This window comes from Lytechinus variegatus, chromosome 2, assembly GCF_018143015.1.
Source record: "Lytechinus variegatus isolate NC3 chromosome 2, Lvar_3.0, whole genome shotgun sequence".
NCBI classification, from domain to species: Eukaryota; Metazoa; Echinodermata; class Echinoidea; order Temnopleuroida; family Toxopneustidae; genus Lytechinus; species Lytechinus variegatus.
The window spans coordinates 47,616,743-47,639,822 of NC_054741.1; the positions used below are offsets into that span (position 1 = coordinate 47,616,743).

A 23,080-nucleotide genomic window follows, 5' to 3' on the forward strand; every position below is an offset into this window, starting at 1 on the left:
AATGAAAGAAACTTTCTGAAGGGTTAAGATGGGAGCAGATTAGTCAAAACACAAAGGCAATGTACATGTTCATTTTGCTCAAGTAGCAATGGAAAACTATAATGAAGGAACAAATGTGAAGAAAACCTATACCAGCAAAAAATACATAATACCTATGGATGCACTATTACACATGTAATGGTCCTAACCTAACAAATGAATCATCAAAATGAAATTAATCATCCATATGATAATAATGGAGGATATTGAAGCATAGAACAGGATGTGCATTGTGTTGCTTTTATCCTCTAGAGCTTCAAAATAACATTGTATGTTGTTTTCAAAGGTAAGTCCATCCGCCCGTAAAAGAATAAAGTTTATTTGGACAAATATAGGCAAATAGAGCAACCACAAAGTTGAATGAAAATTTCATCAAAATCGAATGTAAGATAAAAAAGCCTCCCTTATATCTTTCCAAAGTTTCCCTTATATTTTCACAAACAATTATATGCACAACAGGAGGATCTGCAATTGAAAGAGCTGATGATGCCACAAATTAGTTTCTTTTATATTTTATTATATAAATCACAGAATATTTCAATTTTTGCAGATTTGGCGATCAGGACCTGCATTATTGAAAGAAGTGCTACAACAGTGGGAATTCCACATTTTCATGGATGAGTCAATCTTTGTTTTACATTAAAATGGGGAATTTATTTCCATCCAAATAAATTTTTTAAAGGTATGGACTTCTCCCCTTAACATACACCCGGGGGGCCATTTACATTGACGAGTGGATACCATGCGCGACCAAAAAACACGTAAAAAGAATGTCCTTTTCAAGATAGGGCGCGTAACATAATAAGGGTGTCAAAAACACTAAAATTATGAAAAAAGGGTATCTATTTTCAGTAGGAAAGCTACGTGTTTAGGGTCAAATTTGCGAGGGTATAAAAAATTAAGACTAAAATGTTTTCTAAAGGATTTCCTTTTTGCCCCAAGAATCAAAACTATGTGTTTAGAGTACCGTTTCGCATGGGGTGTGGGAGGTGGGGCTTATACTGAACTACTAGGTAAAGGTAAAACCAACAACCAATGTCCGTGACATAACTGAAATATCGCTGTACTTGTTTAGGGGTTTAATTCAGGATTACTTGCCAATAGTATCGTTTTGTTTCCAATACTTGTTAAGGGAAGGGTTTCACACGCAGGGTGCATTTTCAGAATATGGAAAATACATGTATGTGTTTAGGGTGCTTTTTGAGACCCCTTGGTTGCGCATGGTATCTACTAGTCAATGGAAGTCCCCCCCCCCCCCCCCCCCGGAACATACACCAGCAGTGCAATCTTTCAAAATAGAAGCTTAAACTTATATCACCTGCATAGATCTATTGTGTATGACAGGGAATAACAACTGAAGGATTTGTTTACACATCAAAAGGGGTGTGTTAGGTTTATCTAGTCCCTTCCAACATCAAACATAAAAACAAATTTAAGCAAACAGGAGGTGGCGCTGTCAATGCTTTTGGAAAATACATGATGTACTCCCATTTCATACAGTCCTGACGAACAAACGCACCTATTTGGCACATGTCCCAACATAAAACTTTGTGACTTGCAAAATAAGATTTTTCTCTAAATATTTGGACTCTTTCTCTCCTCTACACACACCAATGCCAGTACACTACATATCCAAAAATATTCATAATAATGAATATTACTGCCTCTTAGCTCTGGCACAGACCTTCTACTTCAAAATGAAACAAAGTTGCAAACTTGTTTCACAGACATGATCACATGATAAGAACATTTCACATGACAATACAACTTCAATAAACACATAGGCACATGTAGTACCCAAATGGAAAGTAACAAGCTTCTTGTAAATAAACAGAATTTGTAGGCACAGTGATGTACTTAATCCACCTTAATCCTACTCATTATCCTTTTAAATGATTTCAATAAAATAAAAGCGATACTCCTATCTAACCATTACCGTGTTTACATGTGACTGGCTTTTGGTTCAGAACCAAAAGCCGATGCAGAATCGGCTTTTGGTTTTTTCTTGCACCGCTTTTACACGCTGCATCGGCTCACAGTTCAGAATCGACTTTTAGGGCAAAAACCTGAAATGATACCCTCACCAACAATATACGTCATAATAAAGACAATGCTGGATCCGTGCGCTTACAAGTACGTCATAATGGTAAAGTAAATGAAATACGCGCCAATTGCTGATGCAGAATCGGCTTTCTGTTATCACGTAGTAAAAAAGCCGAGTCTGCATTGGCTCGCGATTCTGAACCTACTACTTTGGTGGTGCAAAATTGCCAATTCTGAACCGACAGCCGATGCAAGTTAATCGCGTTTACACGTTGTAAAAAAGCCGATTCTGCATTGGCTCGCCGTTCTGAGCAGTGAGCCGATGCAAAACCCGATCACATGTACACACGGTACATGAAACACCAAACTATCTTTCATATTCTTTGATTAACTAGGCAGTATACCGTAGAAAACATCTAATAGATAGGATATAGGAACCACAAATGATATTGTGCAATGCCCTTTTTCATGTATATATTGCTTCTAGTGCAGTTTTCTATTGTATAAGACTGTTACAGAGCTGAATATCAGATTCTGAAGATCTATGCATATAAAACGTGTTAGATGAACAAAGCAGTGATTCCTTTCAGTAAAATGCTTAATATAGTGAAAGCTATATGACAGAAAAAAAAATGTCTACAGAGATTTGTGACATATTGCTTGTTATCAGCTTCAAATCACTGTTTGGACTGAAAATATTATGGTCCAATATTACCATCCTGCCTGAACAAATGATATATGGGTATACTCTACATGAACTATAGAGGGAGCGATCCCTCTACAGTGCTAAATAATAATATACTGTATACGTGAATAACATACAACATCATATTCCCAAAGACAGTACATATTCCACACAGAAGTAGTATTTTACTGAATATCAAAAGAACATACATCAACATACAGGTAAGAACACAATTCTTGCTAGAAAAAAAAGCAATAATACTGGTTTTTACATATTGGGAGACTTAAAAATGCTAATCAAACACACCATAGACAGTAAGTTCATGGTATGAGTTCTAAATATCGTACAATTGAATCATGTCTCATGCTTGTCACAATTTCAGTTTTTATAGCATATTTTACATATATATGGGCTGTTCATTATGCAGAGATGAAGCCACACTAGCTATGTATTCTTTCTTTATATACAATTGCAGTTTATTTGTACAAACTTCATACGTTGATGTATGATACACACATTTCAGTATTGCACTGTGTCAGGGTATTTTCAAAAGCTGAAAAATTTCTCACTCTCCTTCATGGACTGATGAATATATCAAAATCACAATCCCTAGCTGCATGTTTACTGTCAATTCCACACAAAATATATATTCTCCCTATATGTGGTTACTCTTCTTGTTATGTATGTGTTTCTCTTAAAGGCAAAATGCTACAATCACATTGAATAGCATCATCTGGGCTCTGTAACACAAAGGTTTGCGATGGATTGCAAATATGTAAGAACCGCACTGGTTGGTTCCTGGAAAGTATTTTTAACCAAAAGCTCATGCAACATTGACATTGATTGGTCAGTTCATTTAGCGATTGATCGCTATTCTTTGTGTAACAGAGCCCAGGAGTTCTAAACAGCCCCTGCTTCCTTCCCAGAATGCAACATTTGTTTATGTAGTCTTATACTAGTAATCTAAACTCAACAGAATAACATATTTACCCACAACACTCTTCAGAACATTCATACCTTAAATATGCTGCCAACTGGGTTACAGAGTGCCTCAAAACAATTCTGTTTTCCTGATAAAGATCACAATGGGTGTTCTGGTGCAGTTCATACCAAACAACAATTTATTTGTAGTCATTTTGTCAAAAGGGGATTGTAAAAAGACTAACCAATAGTACAGGAGTCTATTAGAGGACCCTCACTGTGCCCCTGACCTTCTTGGAGGACAGACACCTTAAGCAGAAGCCTAATGCAAACCAGAAGGGAAGAGGATATCAATTATTATTATTCATGGACACTTGTGTCCATCACTAGTTTGAAAGTAGATTAAGTGGAGTAAAAAAAAAATCAATGAAAAATGGAAGTCTTGCCCAGATTTACTCTTTCCATAAAGAGTCTTCAAAATGAAAAAAAAAAGTTATCTAACAAATTTTCCACTTTAGAGGTTTAAATAAGCTACATACCAATGGATCCATTTCCAAAGTAGGCATTATGCAGCATTTATCATCACATTCAGGTAGAGTGCCACATGCAATGTTTGTTGTTGTATTTTATTCATCTCCTCTGTTGTCATCAACAACAACAAAATCTACACTAAACCACTCGGTGAAGATGTAAATGATTTCACTAGTTCTAAAACATAATGAAATATGTTGACATCCTGGGATGAATGGGGTTCAAAAACTGCTTTAATAAAAGCACCATAAAAACATTGTGCACACATTCTGGACAACATTACATTTTACTATGTGAAAATACATTTATATTTCAGCATATTAATTCAAGCATGGGGAAATGGTCGATATGCAGCATGAAATAAGCATGCAACAAACAGATGAAATTATTCAGTTACAATAGCAACTGTTCCTTAATCTTTGAAATGATGTACTAAAAATATATTATTTTTCATACAGAGAATCACTTACTGCCTTAATCTCGATTTCAACTTTTTAAATCTTGTACATGTACAACGTCAAGATTTTCAACAACTAAATTCAACACTTTAAAAAGAAATGTTCTTATACAGAACATACATGTATCTCTTATGCAGAACTTATCATCTTATTAGTACATAATTCATAAACTTGGCAGAAAATGCTGATAAAAAGAGCTATTGAACTTATTTGATTAGTGTATTTTCAAAGTCTCTTGCCTCGAATATCATATTGCATAGGATGGAATCATTAAGCATGGGTTGATAAGGGGGGTGGGCATAGAAGAGAGACAAGCATTGGAAAGAAGAATAAAAAAAAACCAGAAGAATAGGGAGAACAAAAATGTGGAATACCACGAGTAACCCTCTAAGATATAAAGTTCATCTTCCCTCACTTTTGTAAACCAAAGCTGAAAATAATAAACAATAAATATTTTACTCTTAACTTATTCATCTCTTACTGAATATTCACTTATCTGGATTGCACAATCAATAACACATCAACTTGTCATATTCCTAACCTCATAAATACAAGCTTCTCAGAGATTTCCACACATATTGTTGACCAGACATGTCTTACTCCTCTCTTACCACAACCCCACGCAGGCTCAACAACTACTTTCAGGGGTTCTAAGAATGTCGTCTGACAGTTCCATGCTTGTGCTAACACAAGAGACTTAAGCATTCTATAAGCCTACAGCTGCATCTGCAGGAGTCTTTCAGATGAAGCACAGGTACTTTCCTCATCATTTCTCACTTGTTCAAGATTAAGATTGACCTTTCATTGAGGCCCAAAGATGAACTTGCGCACAGCAGCATAGGTTGACCAAACTAACATCAAAAGACTTATATGTTTGAAGTTCTCCATCAAGGTTATCCAAGGAAACATTGGTCCTTTAGATTGCTGAAGTTCTTGAGATGATCAAACAGTCATCCTCATCTTAGAAGATCGTTACCTCCGCCAGTGATGCCAACCAGCAAGAAGGAACCTCCGAGACATGGTCAGACTTCCAGGAGAGATCATTCATGGGGATCTCGGATGATGAACTCCTAAACTCACCTAAGCACAACAGATATGTGGATCTTACAAACAGCCATTAAGTACCAACCTAAGAAATAGCACTTCCTAAAGGGGACCAACTTTCCAGGGGAGGCCAGTTATGAAGGTTTTCGAAGACAGTCAAATCCTACACTTATTCATTGTCAAGATATCCTGTAAATCCTGGAGATAGCCTCTTGCTGACAACAAAGGAAAGGACAGTGATAGTCCCTTCAGCTTACTAGCTTCCAACTGATGACAAGAGGAGATCTTGAAAGGCGGGAAACTCCTAAATTTATCAACGGTCAGGAGATTCTTGAGTCTTATTATAGGCATTTAGTGCCAATGTAGATAACTCCAGCCCCTAACATTGCAGGAGTGACCAGTCACAGAGGTCTTGGAAGATGGTTAACTCCTTAACTTATCAACAGTTGACACAGCCGTTTGGTGTGAAAGCAAGTAACAAACATCCTCACAGATTACCAAATTCCAGAGGTTATCAGCCATGGATATCTTGGAAGATGGTTTACTCCTCAACCTGACATATCCTCAGAGTCCTACCAACGACCATACCTAGAGATGGCCAATCATCGGAGTTGCAGCAGGCTGTTGTCTCTCAAGGAAAAGCAGTCTTTGGTCAAGGGCATTTTTAACTGTAGAGACAATAACAAAGAAAAACAAAGGTGATACTGTATGTCAAAATGTAATACAAAATGAGAGTGTGTACTTAGTCCTTTTTAACAGTAAACCAATCAGAATGGAATTCTTGTAATCTAAGCAGTAACTAGCTTGGGTTAAGAGTAAAGACTTCTAATAGCTATACAAACTCCACTGCACAGCTCCCACCCCTCCAACTGAAAAAAGTAAACCTCTGATCATGTATTCATGTAAAAATATTTGAGGTGAGAGACCTGGATCTGAATTTGTTGCAAGGAAACAAGAATATCATCCTCAGTTGATAGAAAAAATTATTAGAATACCTGGGGCACTGATACTCAAGTCTTATCAAGATCATTTCATTAAGTAGGCTACCAGGCTATCCAAGAGTAAACCTAAATTCTGATATGATTAGATTCAGGCGGGAAAAGCTTCAGGGTCAGCAGTGGCTGATCTAACTTTGGTGAGAGAGCCAGTTATGCTGGCCTATATAATGTGAGCACATGTTAATGCTGATGTACTGCACATTGGATGTCAACTTGGGGTTACAATGAAGGATATGTGGACTCTTGAGGTGAAGGTACTTAGGCTATTCGAATTCTTGAAATCAATTTCAAAGGCTTCCATAGTATGGAAGTTTTGAAGGGGTATTAGAGTAACATCACTGCCATCATTCAGCTTTGATATGGCAATGGGTTCATCTGAAAAGATTTATTCATCTACGTAAATGACCTCATGGGGAGGGTTTGCAATTCTGGCTTACATTTCAAGAGTAGATTTCTGTCATGATCTGTCCCAGCCTGAAGACAGAGCCCATGAAGCAGCATTTGAGCAGTTCGATATCGTTGAAAGCACTGAATAGGAGAGAAAGTAGGATAACATGCTTAGTGTAATCACTAATAATCCCAATATCACAACAACAAAAAACTCAAAGATCTGATGACTAGAGTTGGTACAGGTGAACACTGTTCCTGACCGTTTCCATGAGAACCCAATTTGATTTTTTTTTCAAACTGATGACCCATAATATAAAACTGAAGCGAAACTAAACTGGCTTAGATCTGGTAAATTTCATTAAGATATAATTCCAATCGGTGCCATCAAATTCGTTTACAACTTCGCCCCTTTCCCCCATGGTGGCGATACAGTCAGAACAACGCCACTGGGGCGCAATAAACCAAATGACCCTGATAACTCACCACTATTCATATTACTTAGAATTGCAAAGCATCAATCATCTACAATAGTAAAGGGAGTGCTCAATGGCAGAGCTGGTAATTTATCAAGAACTAAAATTAACATTAGGTGAGAAAAATTAAAAATTCAGTGGATATGATCAGTCTATAAATATTAGGAATGAATTATAGTTGTTGGTGAAACAGACTTACCTCTTGCGAGTTGCCAAACATCTCATCCATACCGGCAGACTGGCACTGTTCAATGGCATAGCTGTACATCAGCTTATCAGCAGTGATCATTGCAGTGTTCAGATCGATGTCTAAGGACTGCAGAGGGCTCCCTTCACAGAGTTGACGGCTCTTTGTCAGGCAGAGATGGTAGACACGATTTAGATCCTGAAGGACTGCAATGTTCAGAATATATATATTTATTATGGACAAACATAAGCATGAAGACCGTTCAATGCAGCAAAATTGATGTTTTATTGACAGTATATAGTCCAATGGAATGCACTTTGGATAAAAATAGAAAAAACATGGTTTTATAGCATATTATGATAACAGTGCTACCAGCGAAATACTAAATTATCAAATACTGCTGATAGCACAACACAAAAGCTACAAGGATCCCATTACTAACAACTCATACTGTAGGTTCGATCTGCATGCTGAACTTAATTAATTCAGTCTCCTTCAATACCTGCAGCACTAAATATCAAATTCAGATACAGGAAAACAACATACCTCAAGAACCTTGCATTATGATGATAAAATGTAAGTGCAGGTACATAGCACATTCAATTCAAAGATACATTTATTCAAATCAGGGTAATGTAACCAAAAGGTTGAGCAATTTAATTGTACCTTGATTTTCACGATTGATTGTACATTGAAGTCAATGGAATCAATTGTATAAAAATGTTCAACGATCATTGCTAAGTTTTGTGTTATGGGCCCCCAGATCTCTAAAGACCAAACAGTAACCCAGTAACAAATTACATGGCAATAAATACATGTTCATCCTCTAGGAGAAGACCTGAAAAAATAATCATTATGTAACAGATGGGCTTTTTTACACATTTCTACTAGGAATGCAGAATTTGTAGTAAAAGGAGAATGAAACATTTGGAACAAGATAGCTTGTGTGAAAACAGAAAATCAAAGAAACAGATCAACGAAAGTTTGAGAAAAATCGGATATATAATGAGAAAGTTATGAGCATTTGAATATTGGGATCATTAATACTATGGAGATCCTCACATTGGCAATGCGATAAGGATGTGTGATGTCACTTGTGAACAACTCTCCCCATTATTTTTGTGTATATTTCAGTTAAACTGCCTCATTTATCACATCTATCACTAGATCATGTGTTCTTTCTATAGGAGAGCATGTAATACAGATTTTTAAAGAATACATCATGGATAAAGAGTTTGTATCACCATAAGAAAAAGCAAAAAGAGACATTTTGAGGGTATTTTATAGTCCATCAAAGGGAAAGCTGTTCACATTTTTCTGATTTTTCTCAAACGTTCTTTTTTTTTTCTGTTTGACATAAGCCTACTTGTATCCAAAGGTTTCATTCCCCTTTAATGTAAATGAAATCATTCTGTACCTGTTTTGACTGCATTTGAGGGTTTTAACCTCGCTGCGCTGAATTCTTCTTTGGCCATGGTAAGAGCAGCATTGAGTAGCTCAAGAGAACGGGTATACAAAACAAGCTGTTCAGCCAACCTGCAATAACAGAAAACACATGCATTGATAATTATACTGGTAGTAATAATGATAATAATAGCCACAAAATATCCAGGGTAGCCACTCTTCACATGGAGCATTGTGGCCCAGTGGAGTAGTCTCGGGACTTTGAAACAGAGGGTCGTGGGTTCGGACCCCAGCCATGGCGTAATTTCCTTTGGCAGGATAATTTATCCACATTGTTCCGCACTTGACCCAGGTGAGATGAATGGGTACCTGGTAGGAAGAAATTCCTAAAATGCTCGAGCGCCCGATGAAAGTGGCCGTGCTAAAGCCGGGGTAATAATAAAAACAGGGCCCGCTGGGAGAACAGTTTTCGGAACTGAAGTGGCTACCCTGGGTAAATATGCCATTATTATTGTTATTATTATCATTACTCTGACATGCTGGTTTCTGAATTGGAATGAGGGGGGAAGGAAGGGCTTTATAACACATCTTATCGTAACTTTCTCCATTCTAATATGGTGAGCACCTGGTAAAAAATGACGGCAAATGTCCTTTCATTGGTCTTTGGTCAGCCAAGGTTTAGCAAAATATTGTTGCTTAAGTTCAGAAGATTAATTTCTTTGGCTGATCTCTCCCTTGCTTCTTTTTCTTCTTTCTTTTTTCTTCTTCTTTATCTTCTCTGTTCCTCCTCTTCATCTTCACACACTCTCTATCTTACTCCAACCCTCTTTTTTACACCCTCCCCCTCTATTCCTCATCTCTAACTCTCTTTCTCATACTACCCAACCAATCCTCCTCTCTACCCCTCTCTCTTCCTTTCTACTTACCTATAGTTCTCACTGACAAAGCAGACTTGTGAGTTGCTAAAGATAGATGAGCCTTGATTGTAGATAGATTCTGCTAGGGGAACGCTTCTTGACTTCGCCACCTCTACAATCGCCTCCACGATACCAAGAATAACATTTAGCCTATCTACAGTTTCTGTGTGCTCCGGCTGTCAACATTAAAGGGGATAGAACAAAGAAGATATAGAATGATCACGATAGCAATAATAACATTATTAATGAACCTTACCGAGTGCTCTTCCATACAGAGTGCTCAATTTTATAATTTTTCATGTAGTTGGTTATTATCATCCGGGTGGGTGTTTCATAAATCTGTTCATTAGATACGAATGACTTAACGGATGACTGGTGATCCTTTTTTGTTCTATGTGATATCCCAATGTAATTGAGTTATGACATATAAAACACATTCCAGGCGTGCGTAAAGCTGTTCGCAACTTTACAAACGTCTTTATGAAACACCCACCTGGCTTTAGCCCAGCCTTCATCTTGGCACCCAAGTATTTCAACAATTTCTGACATTTTTAGACCAAATAGGAGCCATTTTTCTATTTAAACAGGGAAAGAGGTTTCAGCCAGACTGCAGAGCCCTATGCTAATGAGTAAAGTAGCAAGATTTATTCTAACCTTACCGTGGCTGAATTCACCTCAATGCCGAATCTTGTGAATTGTGAGACGTTTTTCTCAAAGAATTTAACTACTTTATCTTCAAGTGAAATCAAATTTTGTTGCATCATTAGAAAGAGTAAATGTTACTGTTTTATAATGGTCATTTAATTTGAAGGAAATAATTTGATAAAGAGGGGGGTTTAATGCCTGAAAAGATGTCTCAAATGGAATTTTCTTCTTCAGTTGTCTCTTGCAAATAGTGCAAAGCTTATTACTTTGAGCCAAAATAACATCTATATCATCGTAAAGCTCATTCTCTGTGAAATGTTGCACCCTGGAAATGGGTCAGGATCCAGCAATTAACAAGATACAAGACAAGATTTTTTAAATTTCTGAGTAGCATGAAATCCAGAGTTCTGATTGGCTGGATGATGTTTCACCACAACATGCCCGGGTAATTTGAATAGATGACCACATGGTGAGTGTAACCTTGGATAGGCCCTGGAGTGGAAGCCACTGAAAATTTTGGGTTGTGTGTGGTCTCTTTGACCAATCAGGGAGTTGCAATCAAACTCAGCTAAAAAAAATCTTGTACAACATAATTTTCAGCCAATGAAACACCCGTATTCGGGACTTGCGCTTGATATTTTGACTTGCGTTTAAACACAACTCTTTCTGCATTAGGCCCCAGGGTGCCGTATTCTTGCTTTTAAGCTGCAAAATGTACTTGGCCTATTGGTGGATCCTGACCCATTTCCAACACCTCTTCTTATACAACCAATATCATGCATGCATGTGTGTGTGTGAGAGCAAGGGAAGTACACCTGCTACAAACACTGATTATGCCAATCAGAAGCACTCTTTATGGTATGGTGGTATACTTAAAATTCTAACCTGGGCCCCATCTTACAAAGAGTTACGATTGATCCGATCAATCTCAACAATATGGAAATCCAACAATGTCAAATATTTTTCTTTCAGAAATTTGAACAATGTCCTTTGAAAAAAAAGAGAAGCATACTGAATTGTCAAGAAAACAATGAATGTATGAGTACACACCATATCTAGAAAATATTTTGAACAAACATGTATTTTAGATGCTGATGGCCTTCCATAGTTGTGGTTGATTGGATCAATCACAACTCTTTGCAAGACAGGGACCAAGATAACTTCATTCATGAACTTCCTCTGAGTCTTCTTCTTCTTCTCTATAACTACAGGCCACCGTCTGGTGTATTGTCGTACTGTTGTGCAGGTGCAATGTATGTACAGTGTCTCAAATTAGGGGTCTAAGATAAACTCTAAGAGTGTGCAGCTAAAAAGACATCCGTAGAAAGTTAACGGAGCTGGATTTTCTGTACCTCTCTTTTGAAACTTGGAAGAGAGGTACATGAGACGGCGACCTGTGGAAGAGCATTCCATAGCCTGGTTGCGTCAGGAAAATGGCTTTTTTGCAGTGTCCTAGCAATTTCTGGTTATGACCTCTTTGTGAGGAATGGAGAGATGGGATCAGAATAGCCTCGAGGATGGATATTAACGAGTTCTTAATGCAGAACATCATCGCAACCTTTGCCTGGGCTCTCCTTTCTTGCAGCGGTGGCCATTGCAGTTGTTGGAGCATGGAGGTGACACTGCTTGTTCTGCGGTGGTCATTGCAAACAAAGCGAGCATACCTTCTCTGTATCATTTCAAGCCTCATGACGTTAGCTTCAGTGAAAGGATCCCAGATGATGCTTCCATATTCCATGACTGGTCTAAGTAGTATGAGGTAGCAGAGCACCTTGACTTTCCGAGGACATGATCTAATGTTACTTTGAAGAGTCTGTAAATCTGAGTGTGATTCCTATTTAACCTATAAGATTGCAGTCATGCCTACAATAGTAACTGGAATGGCATATTGTTTTTTTTTTTGGGGGGGTGGGGTTTATCCTTGACCAAGCAACTATTAAATTGCCTTTGCCCAACATTACCACTATTTAAAAACACAGATGAGAATGAACTTACAGCTAGGATTGTTTCCTCTGGAAGCTCTGGAGCAACAAATGAGATAGGTCCCTCCATATTAGGAGGTGAGGTGGCAAAGGTCATTGACCCTTGACTTGAAGGTGACCCCTCGGTCAGCACTGAGCTCCGCCGTGATTGGCTACCTATGTAGAAACTGGTTGGATTCATCGGGGGACTAGCAGCGATAGCACCTGGTGATACAAAGTACACAAAAATTATATAATTTTTTTTTTATTTCCATGGAAAAATTAAATTCGTTATTGCATATTTGGACCATCAAAATGGGGTGTGAATTTTAATCAAAGAAAAAGTCCAACCTGATTTCTCATTGGTTTCAATGATCATGCAGGCAGGGTTATGTGGAAAGCAGTTATGTTACAATGACAATGCAACTCTGTGAATATGAATGAATGAATGAATGAATGAATCAATCAATGAATGAATAAATAAATAAATAATAAAAGCAGTACTGAGAGAAAATATTATAGGAATTTTTGACAAAACCCATCAAATAATCAAACAGTTATATTTATTGTCAAAAGATGTGTAGTTTTTACCTGGTATCCCTTCTATGCTGCTGCCAGGATTCATAGCCAGGTTATCAAAGGCAGTCTTGAGGCATAACGGCTCAGAGAGACGACTAGAGCTAGCACTCCTTGGGATCAGAGCATCACGTCCAGGAGAATCCGAGGTGTCCACTCCCTCTCCTTCCAAGCAGCAAGAGGATGCCCTCACACGACGGGACTTGGCAAAGGGCATGTTCAGAGGCTGTGGAGGAAGGTTATCAGGGGGATGATTTATTAAGCTGTTTGGAACCTACATATGAATTTCTACACGACTAGTGACCCTTTCTGATGGTAAATCATATTTGCAATGATTTGTACTCTATAATCACCTAAAGTTGAACTCTTTTTAGACCAAAAATCTTGTTATAAAAGATTTGAATACAAAGATTGAGATTTATCAATTCTCAGACATGACATGTATTTCTTCAGCGAGAAAAAAAAATCAAATAGTGCTGTGTAAAGCCAAGGTAAATGGGTACCCAGTTGAAGTTATTCAATGCACTCAGCACTGGAAGCGACAGCTCAAGCTTAAGCTGAGGAGTAATAATATTACACCTCGGAATAGACTATCATTATTGCTATCATTCTTTCTCATGATCATCATCATTATCAATACCATATCATCATTGTCATCATCATAATCACCACTATATTATTGTCATTATCATAGCTATCATGATGATGATGATGATCCACAGCATTTATATTGCGCCATATTTCTCTTCTAAACATTCATAGGCGAAGGCTCATCCAATTAAGCTAACTATTACACGTCTGCTGAAATATGTGAGTTTTGAGAGACGATTTGGAGAGTTCAATGTTGTCAATTTCACAGAGGGAAGAAGGGAGGGAGTTCCAGAGGCATGGAGCCAAAGATGAAACGGCACGGTCTCCATATCCCTTCAGGTGTGTGATGGGTACATACAGAGTGACACCATGACAAGATGAGCACAAGCCCGGACGTAGACGGTGTTGTTCTATTAGGGAAGTCACTACTGTTGTGATCATCATTATTATAATATATTGTAAGGTCAATATAAGAAGACATCATACCTCTGATGGACTGATGCAATGCGTTCCTATGGTGAATCTGATCTCATTACCAATGCCTTTCTTGGTCGGTGAACCAGCGATGGTCGGTAGTGAGGAAGGACCAGTAAAGAACTGAGGAGAACTCCTTGCAGGTGATGATACTGTCATTAAATAAAAGAAAAGATAGTGGATTTTTTAAATATATACATATATTTATCAGTAACCAAAACCATAATAGTAATAATATGGATATTTGTAATGCACCGGCATCCATCATAAAAAGATGACCAAAAAGGTCATGTACATCCAAATCAACTAACTTTTTCTCAAAACAAGGAAATCTTCATCAAAATATATCAAAATATTAAGAAATTTTTCATTACATAGTTATTGGCAATCTAATTCTAAAGCAGTGATATATGCAACATGATTATTATGCAAATGAGGTAGATGGTGATGTCTCAAGCTATTTTGTTTGTATTTACTACATGAATATAACATTATTTCTACTTTTAGTCTTTTAATAATGCTATAAAATGTGACTCTTTCCGAAACATGTTAAATTGCCACCTTGTATCTCATTATTATTAAATCAAGAGCTTGTTTATTGTCAGATCTACAAAATTGAAATATTTGGTACTTTCATAACAAGTGAAATTTTTAAAAAGGCAATGAAAACCGACACTTTTGGCTTTCCTCATTTCCATATCACCTTTGTTGTGTATGCAACTATTTTGCGCATTGTACCTGAGGGACTAGTCTTGACATACACGGCAATGTCTACAAATAACTGAACAATGTAACTTACACTTCCTTCTAGCCGGTGATGGAATGTTGGTAGGGGAAGTCCCCGACCCCTGCGATTGAGGGGAGGAGCCTCTGTAAAGCCCCAACCCTTGAGAGGACATGCTTGGATCTGTTGAAACCCTAGGGATATGAGGAGGTGACGGCGAAGGGGACGTGGGCGATGCATGAAACTTGTAGTACTTGTGAATGACTCCTGGATCTGATTTCAAGGAACCAAAGAGAAAGAGAGAATGATCTGTTATTCTTATTCTGGGAAGTAATTGCAATTTCTGTTCACGGCTTGTCACAGATTTACAGCTGGGCAATTCTATAAAATATGTACATCCGACCCCCGATGTATGGGACCTTCATGAAGTTTTTGGCCCTTTTATTTCTTGTTCTTTCCACAGTCTGTAATGTTCTCTAATTGACCATGACTTGGTCAGTTTATGAAGTGAAGTAAGACTTGAGAAAAATAGGGGTCGGACATACAAAAAGGTTGATAATTTTATGGAATTGCCCTACTGTGCAATATAGCATAATTAGTCATAACCTATAATGTTACAGCATCCTGGTAGTGAAAACGATCAAGTAAACCACTCCTTTTCTTACATATTCTTTCTTTACACATTTCAAGAAATCATATGGGGGGGGGGTAAAATATGAATCATCACATGCAATTACCCAGCAATTGATTAACATTGAGGGGAGGGGGGCTGTCCTTTGGCAAAGGAACAAGAACTAAACTGTGCCAAAACAGATAAAGAGATGGGTTAATGTGAGAATGTCATACTGCCATGATGGGAGACCGGATGACTCAATCGAGTCATGCAAGCAAGAATCAAGGCTGGGTCCCTGTTGGGTCATGGGATTTCCCTTTACTCTTTTTCTATGACTATAAATGGGAGGGTCAAAAGGTCAAATTACTACTTACTGTACTGACTGCCCGGTGAGGCTAATCCAGTAACTTGTACAGGACTAGGTGGTTTATTCTCCACTCCTCCAGCCTAAACAAAGAAAGAAATCACAATAATTCATTATCTTAATTTTGATTTAATGAGCGTATAGTTTGAGATACAGTGAAGTTCATGCATTTAGTCAGTGACAGATACAAACATAAAGCAAGCAGTATGATTTATATCACATTTAGTGAAAATGAAATTGGAAACTTTTTTAAATGTGTCAATAAAAAAAATAATAAATAGAATAGATAACATAGGATTTGTATAGCGCATGAATCCACCTTGCTAGGTGCTCAACGTGCTCCTATATTACCCTGGCTAAGCTAGTCTACCGATTCCAGTGCCGAAGCTTTTTGAGGAATTACTTCCTGCTGGTACCGAACTCATTTACCTCACCTGGGTTGAGTGCAGCAAAATGTGGGTAAATTTCTTGCTAAAGGAAAAACGCCAAAAATGCAAGCACAGAACAGTAACAGACTATGTGATATTTCTTTTAAAAAGCTTTTAAATAGAAGAATCCAAACTTAAATTTTGATTTAGGAATAAACCAGAAAACTTTTATTCACACTTCATGTTTATTCAGCTAGAAATGAACAACAGAAGAGACCTTCATGCAGAACATCCAAGCCATTGAAAGTGCCTTAGCACACGCATTGTGTGAAGAGTATGCTATTAGAGTTTGTTCTGATGCAATATTAAACATATGAATACAAGGTGAAACCCTCTGTAAAGACCACTAGAGGGATCCAAAAGTATGGCCTTAACGACCAGTGCCCCGTCTTACAAAGAGTTAGCATTGATCCAAGCAATCGTAACTCTATGAAAATCCATCAGTGTCATATTTTTTTCTACAGGCAATTTGCACAATGTCCTTTGTAAACAAAGAGAAACGCAGTGAATTTTAAAGAAAACATTGAATGCATAAATATACATCACAGTTGAAAAATATTTTGAACATACATGAATAATAGATGTTGACATTGCTGGCCGTCCATAGTTGTGATTGATCAGATCAATCGCAACTCTTTGTAAGACGGGGCCCAGGTGGACTTTAAGGACAGATTCGATGAATACAGATTTTGATGGGGAAAAATTATTCAAGGGACACAAAATGAGTGGTCTATATAGACAAAATGTCTGTCCATATAGGTGGTTGCAAAAGCAAGGGCCGTTTCATAAAGCTGTTTGTAAGTTAAGAGCGACTTTAAGAATGACTGGTAATCCTTTCTCGTGGTACATGATATTCACCTTTAAATGTTCATTTGTGATTATTTAGTGTGTAAGAACAGCTTTATGAAATACCCACCTGGTTTGTCTGTACATGTATGTATAAGGTATATATGTAGATCATGGAAAATAAGCATGCATTCTCACTTTAACCAGATTAAATATAACAAATAAGAAAAGAGAAGTAAGAAATGTGTGGAATAAAAGATACTAAAATACAAAGATAAAGAGAAGAGAATGAGAAGAAAAATAGTAGAAAATTATTGTCAACAAAAGGGATATTTACATTGTGAGACACTTTGGACTGAATTCATGGTTGCAGCTTTCATGCATATTTTTAAAATATGTTGAGAGAGCTTATGACATTGCAAACTTTTTATGAGGGTAAATTAAGCGGTAGCTGACAAAAGCATGCATTCATTATTGGACCCTTTCTAAACACATGCGCTAAATAAAGCACTTTCATGAAATCTACACGAACCAAGGATTAGGACTTCATATTCAAAACCACCTTGTAAATTCTGGCCTTTGTCTTAAGATTTTTCATTTAAAAAATCTTGCTTACAATATTTTTGAAAAATTGGTACGAAAGATCATGTGTACCATGATTTGAAGGTTGATAAGAAATAGAGAATCAATAGCAAAAATACTATGATAGGGCTTAACACCAAGATATGACAGAGGAGATAAGCAAAACCTTCTAGGTATAATCTTTCCCCTCTCTTTTTACTGGAACAGTCAATACTTTCAAATAGAGTATGCAGTGAAAAACAGTATAGAAAACGATAAGGGCACCACAGCACAATTGAAATAGGATACCATCAAGACACGACAAACCACACCAGATATTATACCTGGGTTAGAATGCAATGTCTAGCCAACGAAGGGGATTGGTTAGGACTTAGAAGTCGTCTCCGTTGGTTGGGGCTGCCTACGGGGCTGCCACCACTGCTACTATACGAGTGTCTAATCTGCATTTTGTTATGGTTTATGAGATGACGGAATGTGGCAAACGGTCGATTCCATGCAAGCATGAATGAAATTTGGAGATGAGAAGCAAATTAAAGAATATTAAAATAAAAATTGAATGGCAACCCATAATGAAATGAAATTTTAGAAAATTAGTAATGAAATCAACAAATGAAAGTATATGTATCCCTGAATCTGATTTGCAAGTCCCAATCAGATTACATTCACAAGACTGTGCAACAAAAGATAGTTAGCAAACTATGCAGTGGTGGATCCACATACTGAGGGGGTGTTGCAAGAAAATATTTGCAATCAATTGCAAATATTCTGTTGCAATTTTACAGTTGATTGATAACTTTAAACTTTAGGAAATCAGATTACACTCCTTGTTTCAAGAAGCAGATTAGCAATCAATCGCAAATTCGCAATTAATTGCTTGGCATATGCTAGATTTCAGGAACAAAAATAGAGTTGCAATTGATCGCAAGTTTCTTGCAACACCCCAATAGTGATATAACTACATGTAAATGTGAGAAAATTTTCATCTGTGTCCCGTTATCAAATTTGGTCTTTGAGCCCCCACAATTTTGAAATCCTGGATCTTCCACTGCCACGGTACTATGTCACTAAATATTCTCAAGAACAGAATACAAATTCTTTGTTTAGCGTACTAGACTCCCATTCCATTATGGAGAATTCATCAAATACAAGATCTTTTTTGTTCTGGTTTCATATCTTTCGGTCATAACTGTTTATTAAAGGGCAAACACATTCATATTATCAAGTAATGAATTAGACTTGTGAAATGCGCTATTGGGGATCTCTAAACTAAATTTAACTTTCAAATGAAGGTAGTTGGTAAATGTATATTTACCTGTGCATGTATCCTGCTTGGTGAGATCAGAGATGAAGGAGACTGCTGCTTAGGACTCATTCGATGTCTACCGCTACTAGGACTCGTTGACGGACTCGACGAAATTGGCAAGCTACTTGGCCTGCTTTCACATAAACAAAGAATAATGATAACAATAACGGACTCTAAAACACAAGCATCAAAGCAAGAATTAGTGATAAAGGTTTGCTTTATGATTTTTTACTTATTATTTCCCTTTTAGATCACATTTTTTTCACATTGGAACAACACCTCAAAGCACTTTACAGAGTTATCATTTGGAATTCCCAAATCATTGGGTTGGATGTCAGAAAAAGAAAGTAACACTGACCTTTCACTTGGAGAGGGCAGTTTCCTTCTGACCACTGCAGCCATAGTCCTGCCGGACACCGGGCTTGTACTGGACTTTGGCTGGACAGAGTGACCTCTACTACTTGACATGATTGGGGAAGAATTGCTGGAGAAGAGAAATGTACACTATGTTTTAGTCATCGCAAGTAATGTACATGTACATGAAGTCAGAGGTGCTGGCTGCATATTGTGCTGAAGTTTGCTCATTGCAGCAATTGCTCCCGGCTTTATTTTGTCAAAGATGTAGAGTTAGGGTTGCACTTATTTCATATCAGGTTAAAAGGGTAGGATATAGTGTAAAAGGCAGGGTTGAATTTAGTCATTGGAATATTGTGTGGAATTTATGACAGAGCAATTGATGCTGGAGTAAATGTCAAGGAACCTGTTCTGAAAGACAGTGAATATGATGTCATGCCACAGTCCCACTGGCAAAACTATCACATTATTACCAATAACATAGCATTGGTCAGTTTGGAGTTGGCTGACTGGTAAATTGCCAATTCTTCTACTGCCAACTTGTCTACTCAAGACATGGTCTACTTCCATTAAGTCTAATGCCATTCCGTCCATCAACATTTCATCTGATAACCATTTGGTCCTATAACCATTTAGAGTAATCATCACCTCGTCTAATCACCATTTCGTCTCAAAGTCAGTTGGTCTGGTATTCATTTAATTTTCATTCATTTTGCACAATCAACACTTAGTCCAATTAGACCAAATGGTATATAGACTAAATGGCTATTGGACCAACTGGTTATTAGACAAACTGGTGAGTGGAGGAATTGGCAATTAGACCATATTGATAGTGGACAAACTGATGGTAGACTAAAGATAGTTGATGAGTTGGCAATTGGACAAATTGACATTAGGTGAATTGGAAATAAACTGATTTCTCTTGGTGTCACTGTAAAAGAGCTGGGGCCCCCGTTTCATAAAGGACTTGCAACTGTTTTAACTTTGCCATAATGGCAACTACCATGGAAACTGGGCTCAGCAGCCAATCATAATCAAGGTTACCATGGAAGTAGCCATAATGGCAAAGTTGCAAGTCCTTTATAAAACGGGCCCCTGTTTTTTATCTAAGCTAACAACAATGATTTGGGCTTTCACAATCATTTCAAAATTCTAACTAATTACATATGTTTAGCTGAATACAAATTTAGTATGATTTTTTTATTTTTGCATTAAATATTTGGAAGCAAGACCTTAACTTCATACACAAAAATTCATAATCTTGTATGCTATTTGGTATCTATTTCATCCAGGAATACAAGATAACCTTGCAATTTTCAACGACATATAAATGTATACAAAAACTGCAACCAATTAATGCCATAATTACTATCAATGAATGAATAACTAACAAAGTCTCCTTACTGGTATTGTAATACAAAAAAAAAATTGTATTTAGCATGAGCATGTGTAAGCAATAAGGAGATAAAAATACAGATAAAATATAAGCATAACAATGAAAAGAAAGCACAACTCTACTCACCTTCTTATTGTAATGACATCTGTTGTAGTTTGCACATTAATGCTAGCACCACTAGTTTCATCTGAAAGAACAAATTAATTTCACAATACATCGAAATGAAAGGAGAAACCAGATGCAAACTACACAGATCATCCTTTTAATATCCTCTCTCTGCAGTTCATATGCAGTTCTCACATTCATTCCTCTCTCTCTCTCTCTCTCATTCATCCGCTTTTTTTCTATAGTTTCTCATTCCTGAGTTTTTGTGTAATTTTCATATATTTTGGTTATTTAATATTTTCTTTAAATGATGTCTCCTGTTGGCAATCATGGTTTATATTTTGATTTGTATATACAAAATGTATTTCTTGCTTGTCATATTTTGTTGGCAATCATGGTTTATATTTTGATTTGTATATATAAAATGTATTTCTTGCTTGTCATATTTTGTTGGCAATTATGGTTTATATTTTGATTTGTATATAAAATTTATTTCTCGCTTGTCATATTTTGAGGAGCCCACAATATAAAAGCTTTGCTCTTTAGTGGGATCCTTCATTTTCATAAATTATAAATCACAAATCCTTTACACATGATTGTTTTGTATGTAATTTTCTTGTAACATGTCTTTTTTCAAGTTGATTTTATGACCTTGGTATATTTTCATGATGTTGACTTGTTATGATTGTATTTATTTGATTTATATTTTGTTGAAAATGAAATAAATTAAATGAAAATGAATATTACCCAGCATTCCACATTTACAATGTGAGATACATCTGAAGCCTATCCTTGACTTCTTCAAATATGTTGAAAAAGTCAACATCTAAACAGGGTTGCGTTTATTTTTAAAGTTTCAAACTAGAGACTATTTCGATAATATGGACTGGCCTTGAGAAGAATGTCAAATATATTGTCCAGCCCGAGTCTTTAAATAGTTTTAAAGACTCGGGCAATATATTTGATGCTTACCGAAAGAACAGCCAGTCAATACTTTTACATGTATTATAATCCAAATCACACATCATGAGCAAAGTCATGAAAGTTGAGAGAGTAGTGTTTTACCCAAAGAATGGTAGGCTTATTCTATTATGACATGTTGAGCATGGCCTCTGAGCTTTACCACTGTGACGTAACTGAAAAGTGACTTCTCTGGCCTGACGAAGCCAGACCTGCTAACCTAACCTCTGGGAATGAAAAATTGTATTCTGTGATAAAAAAAGTGTATTTTTCCCCAAAAAAGTGTATTTCATTATAAAATGTGTGGCGCACTCGCTCACCGGGGCACTCAAGCTGCATGCAAGTCAAAATGCGCACTGCTCTTGCAGATGAAAAAAAAAGTTTAAACATGTGTATATCTCACCCTGGTTTTAACAAAATGATTGAATAAAAAAGTTACCTGAAATTACATTGATCTAATAACCATATTTGTGTAAGTTTTATGAAATAAAGATGATTTTTCTCAATAAATTACGATTTTGTAAAAAAATGGAATTTTTTTTTTTCAAAAAAACATTTTTTTCTAGAAAAAACGTACTGCCATATTTTGGTTGCAAAAACGTACTGGTTGGCAGGTCTGCGAACCAGTTTTCACCATTGTCTAATCTCGATTAACATTATGAAATATAATATTGCTTCACACGTCTCCAGATACCCAGAAGTAAGACCGTAGGAAATACAAAGATTTATTTGCATTGTCTCGGCATGCAAAGTATGCATGCGAGTAGAGACCCAGTTAAATACAAATAATATTCATGAAATCTAGGGCAATACGGTTATGTAAATTACCAGCACAGATGTCTCATACGGGATATAATATAAAATAGATGAATACTTTTATTAAATGGATATAAAAATAACATTTTGAGAAGACATTGCTCAATTTCTTGTTCAATTTGAAAAAGAGATTGTTTCGATTTTAAAATAATACGTACAAGTAAATATATATGCGTTTTAGGAAATAACAATTAATATGCATGAAAAAACTATACTTACATGATAATTCTGATACAAGGTTCGGCTGTACTATCACAAAATCCTGAAAGGAATCAGGATAATGAAAACAAAAATGTAGGATAGATTATACAA

At 36.7% G+C, this 23,080-nt stretch overlaps 1 protein-coding gene across 2 annotated transcripts in view; it reads right to left on the bottom strand.

The window, feature by feature from the left end:
- Positions 1–3,323: 3,323 nt before the first annotated feature.
- Positions 3,324–23,080, bottom strand: part of LOC121408201 (serine/threonine-protein kinase unc-51-like) — a 47,493-nt gene continuing 27,736 nt past the window's right edge. The window contains exons 12-26 of one of the 2 annotated variants that reach the window (XM_041599582.1): positions 22,988–23,030; positions 21,014–21,074; positions 19,496–19,621; positions 19,147–19,267; positions 18,158–18,274; positions 16,049–16,121; positions 15,137–15,334; positions 14,350–14,489; positions 13,288–13,498; positions 12,731–12,921; positions 10,100–10,266; positions 9,187–9,305; positions 7,782–7,975; positions 7,157–7,247; positions 3,324–6,389 (exon numbers count right to left, since the gene is read on the bottom strand). In XM_041599582.1, the coding sequence (XP_041455516.1) occupies positions 6,310–6,389; positions 7,157–7,247; positions 7,782–7,975; positions 9,187–9,305; positions 10,100–10,266; positions 12,731–12,921; positions 13,288–13,498; positions 14,350–14,489; positions 15,137–15,334; positions 16,049–16,121; positions 18,158–18,274; positions 19,147–19,267; positions 19,496–19,621; positions 21,014–21,074; positions 22,988–23,030 (1,932 nt within the window). In that variant the 3' untranslated portion in view covers positions 3,324–6,309. The remainder of the gene's footprint in view (positions 6,390–7,156; positions 7,248–7,781; positions 7,976–9,186; positions 9,306–10,099; positions 10,267–12,730; positions 12,922–13,287; positions 13,499–14,349; positions 14,490–15,136; positions 15,335–16,048; positions 16,122–18,157; positions 18,275–19,146; positions 19,268–19,495; positions 19,622–21,013; positions 21,075–22,987; positions 23,031–23,080) is intronic. The other variant, XM_041599584.1, reaches the window with a different exon arrangement.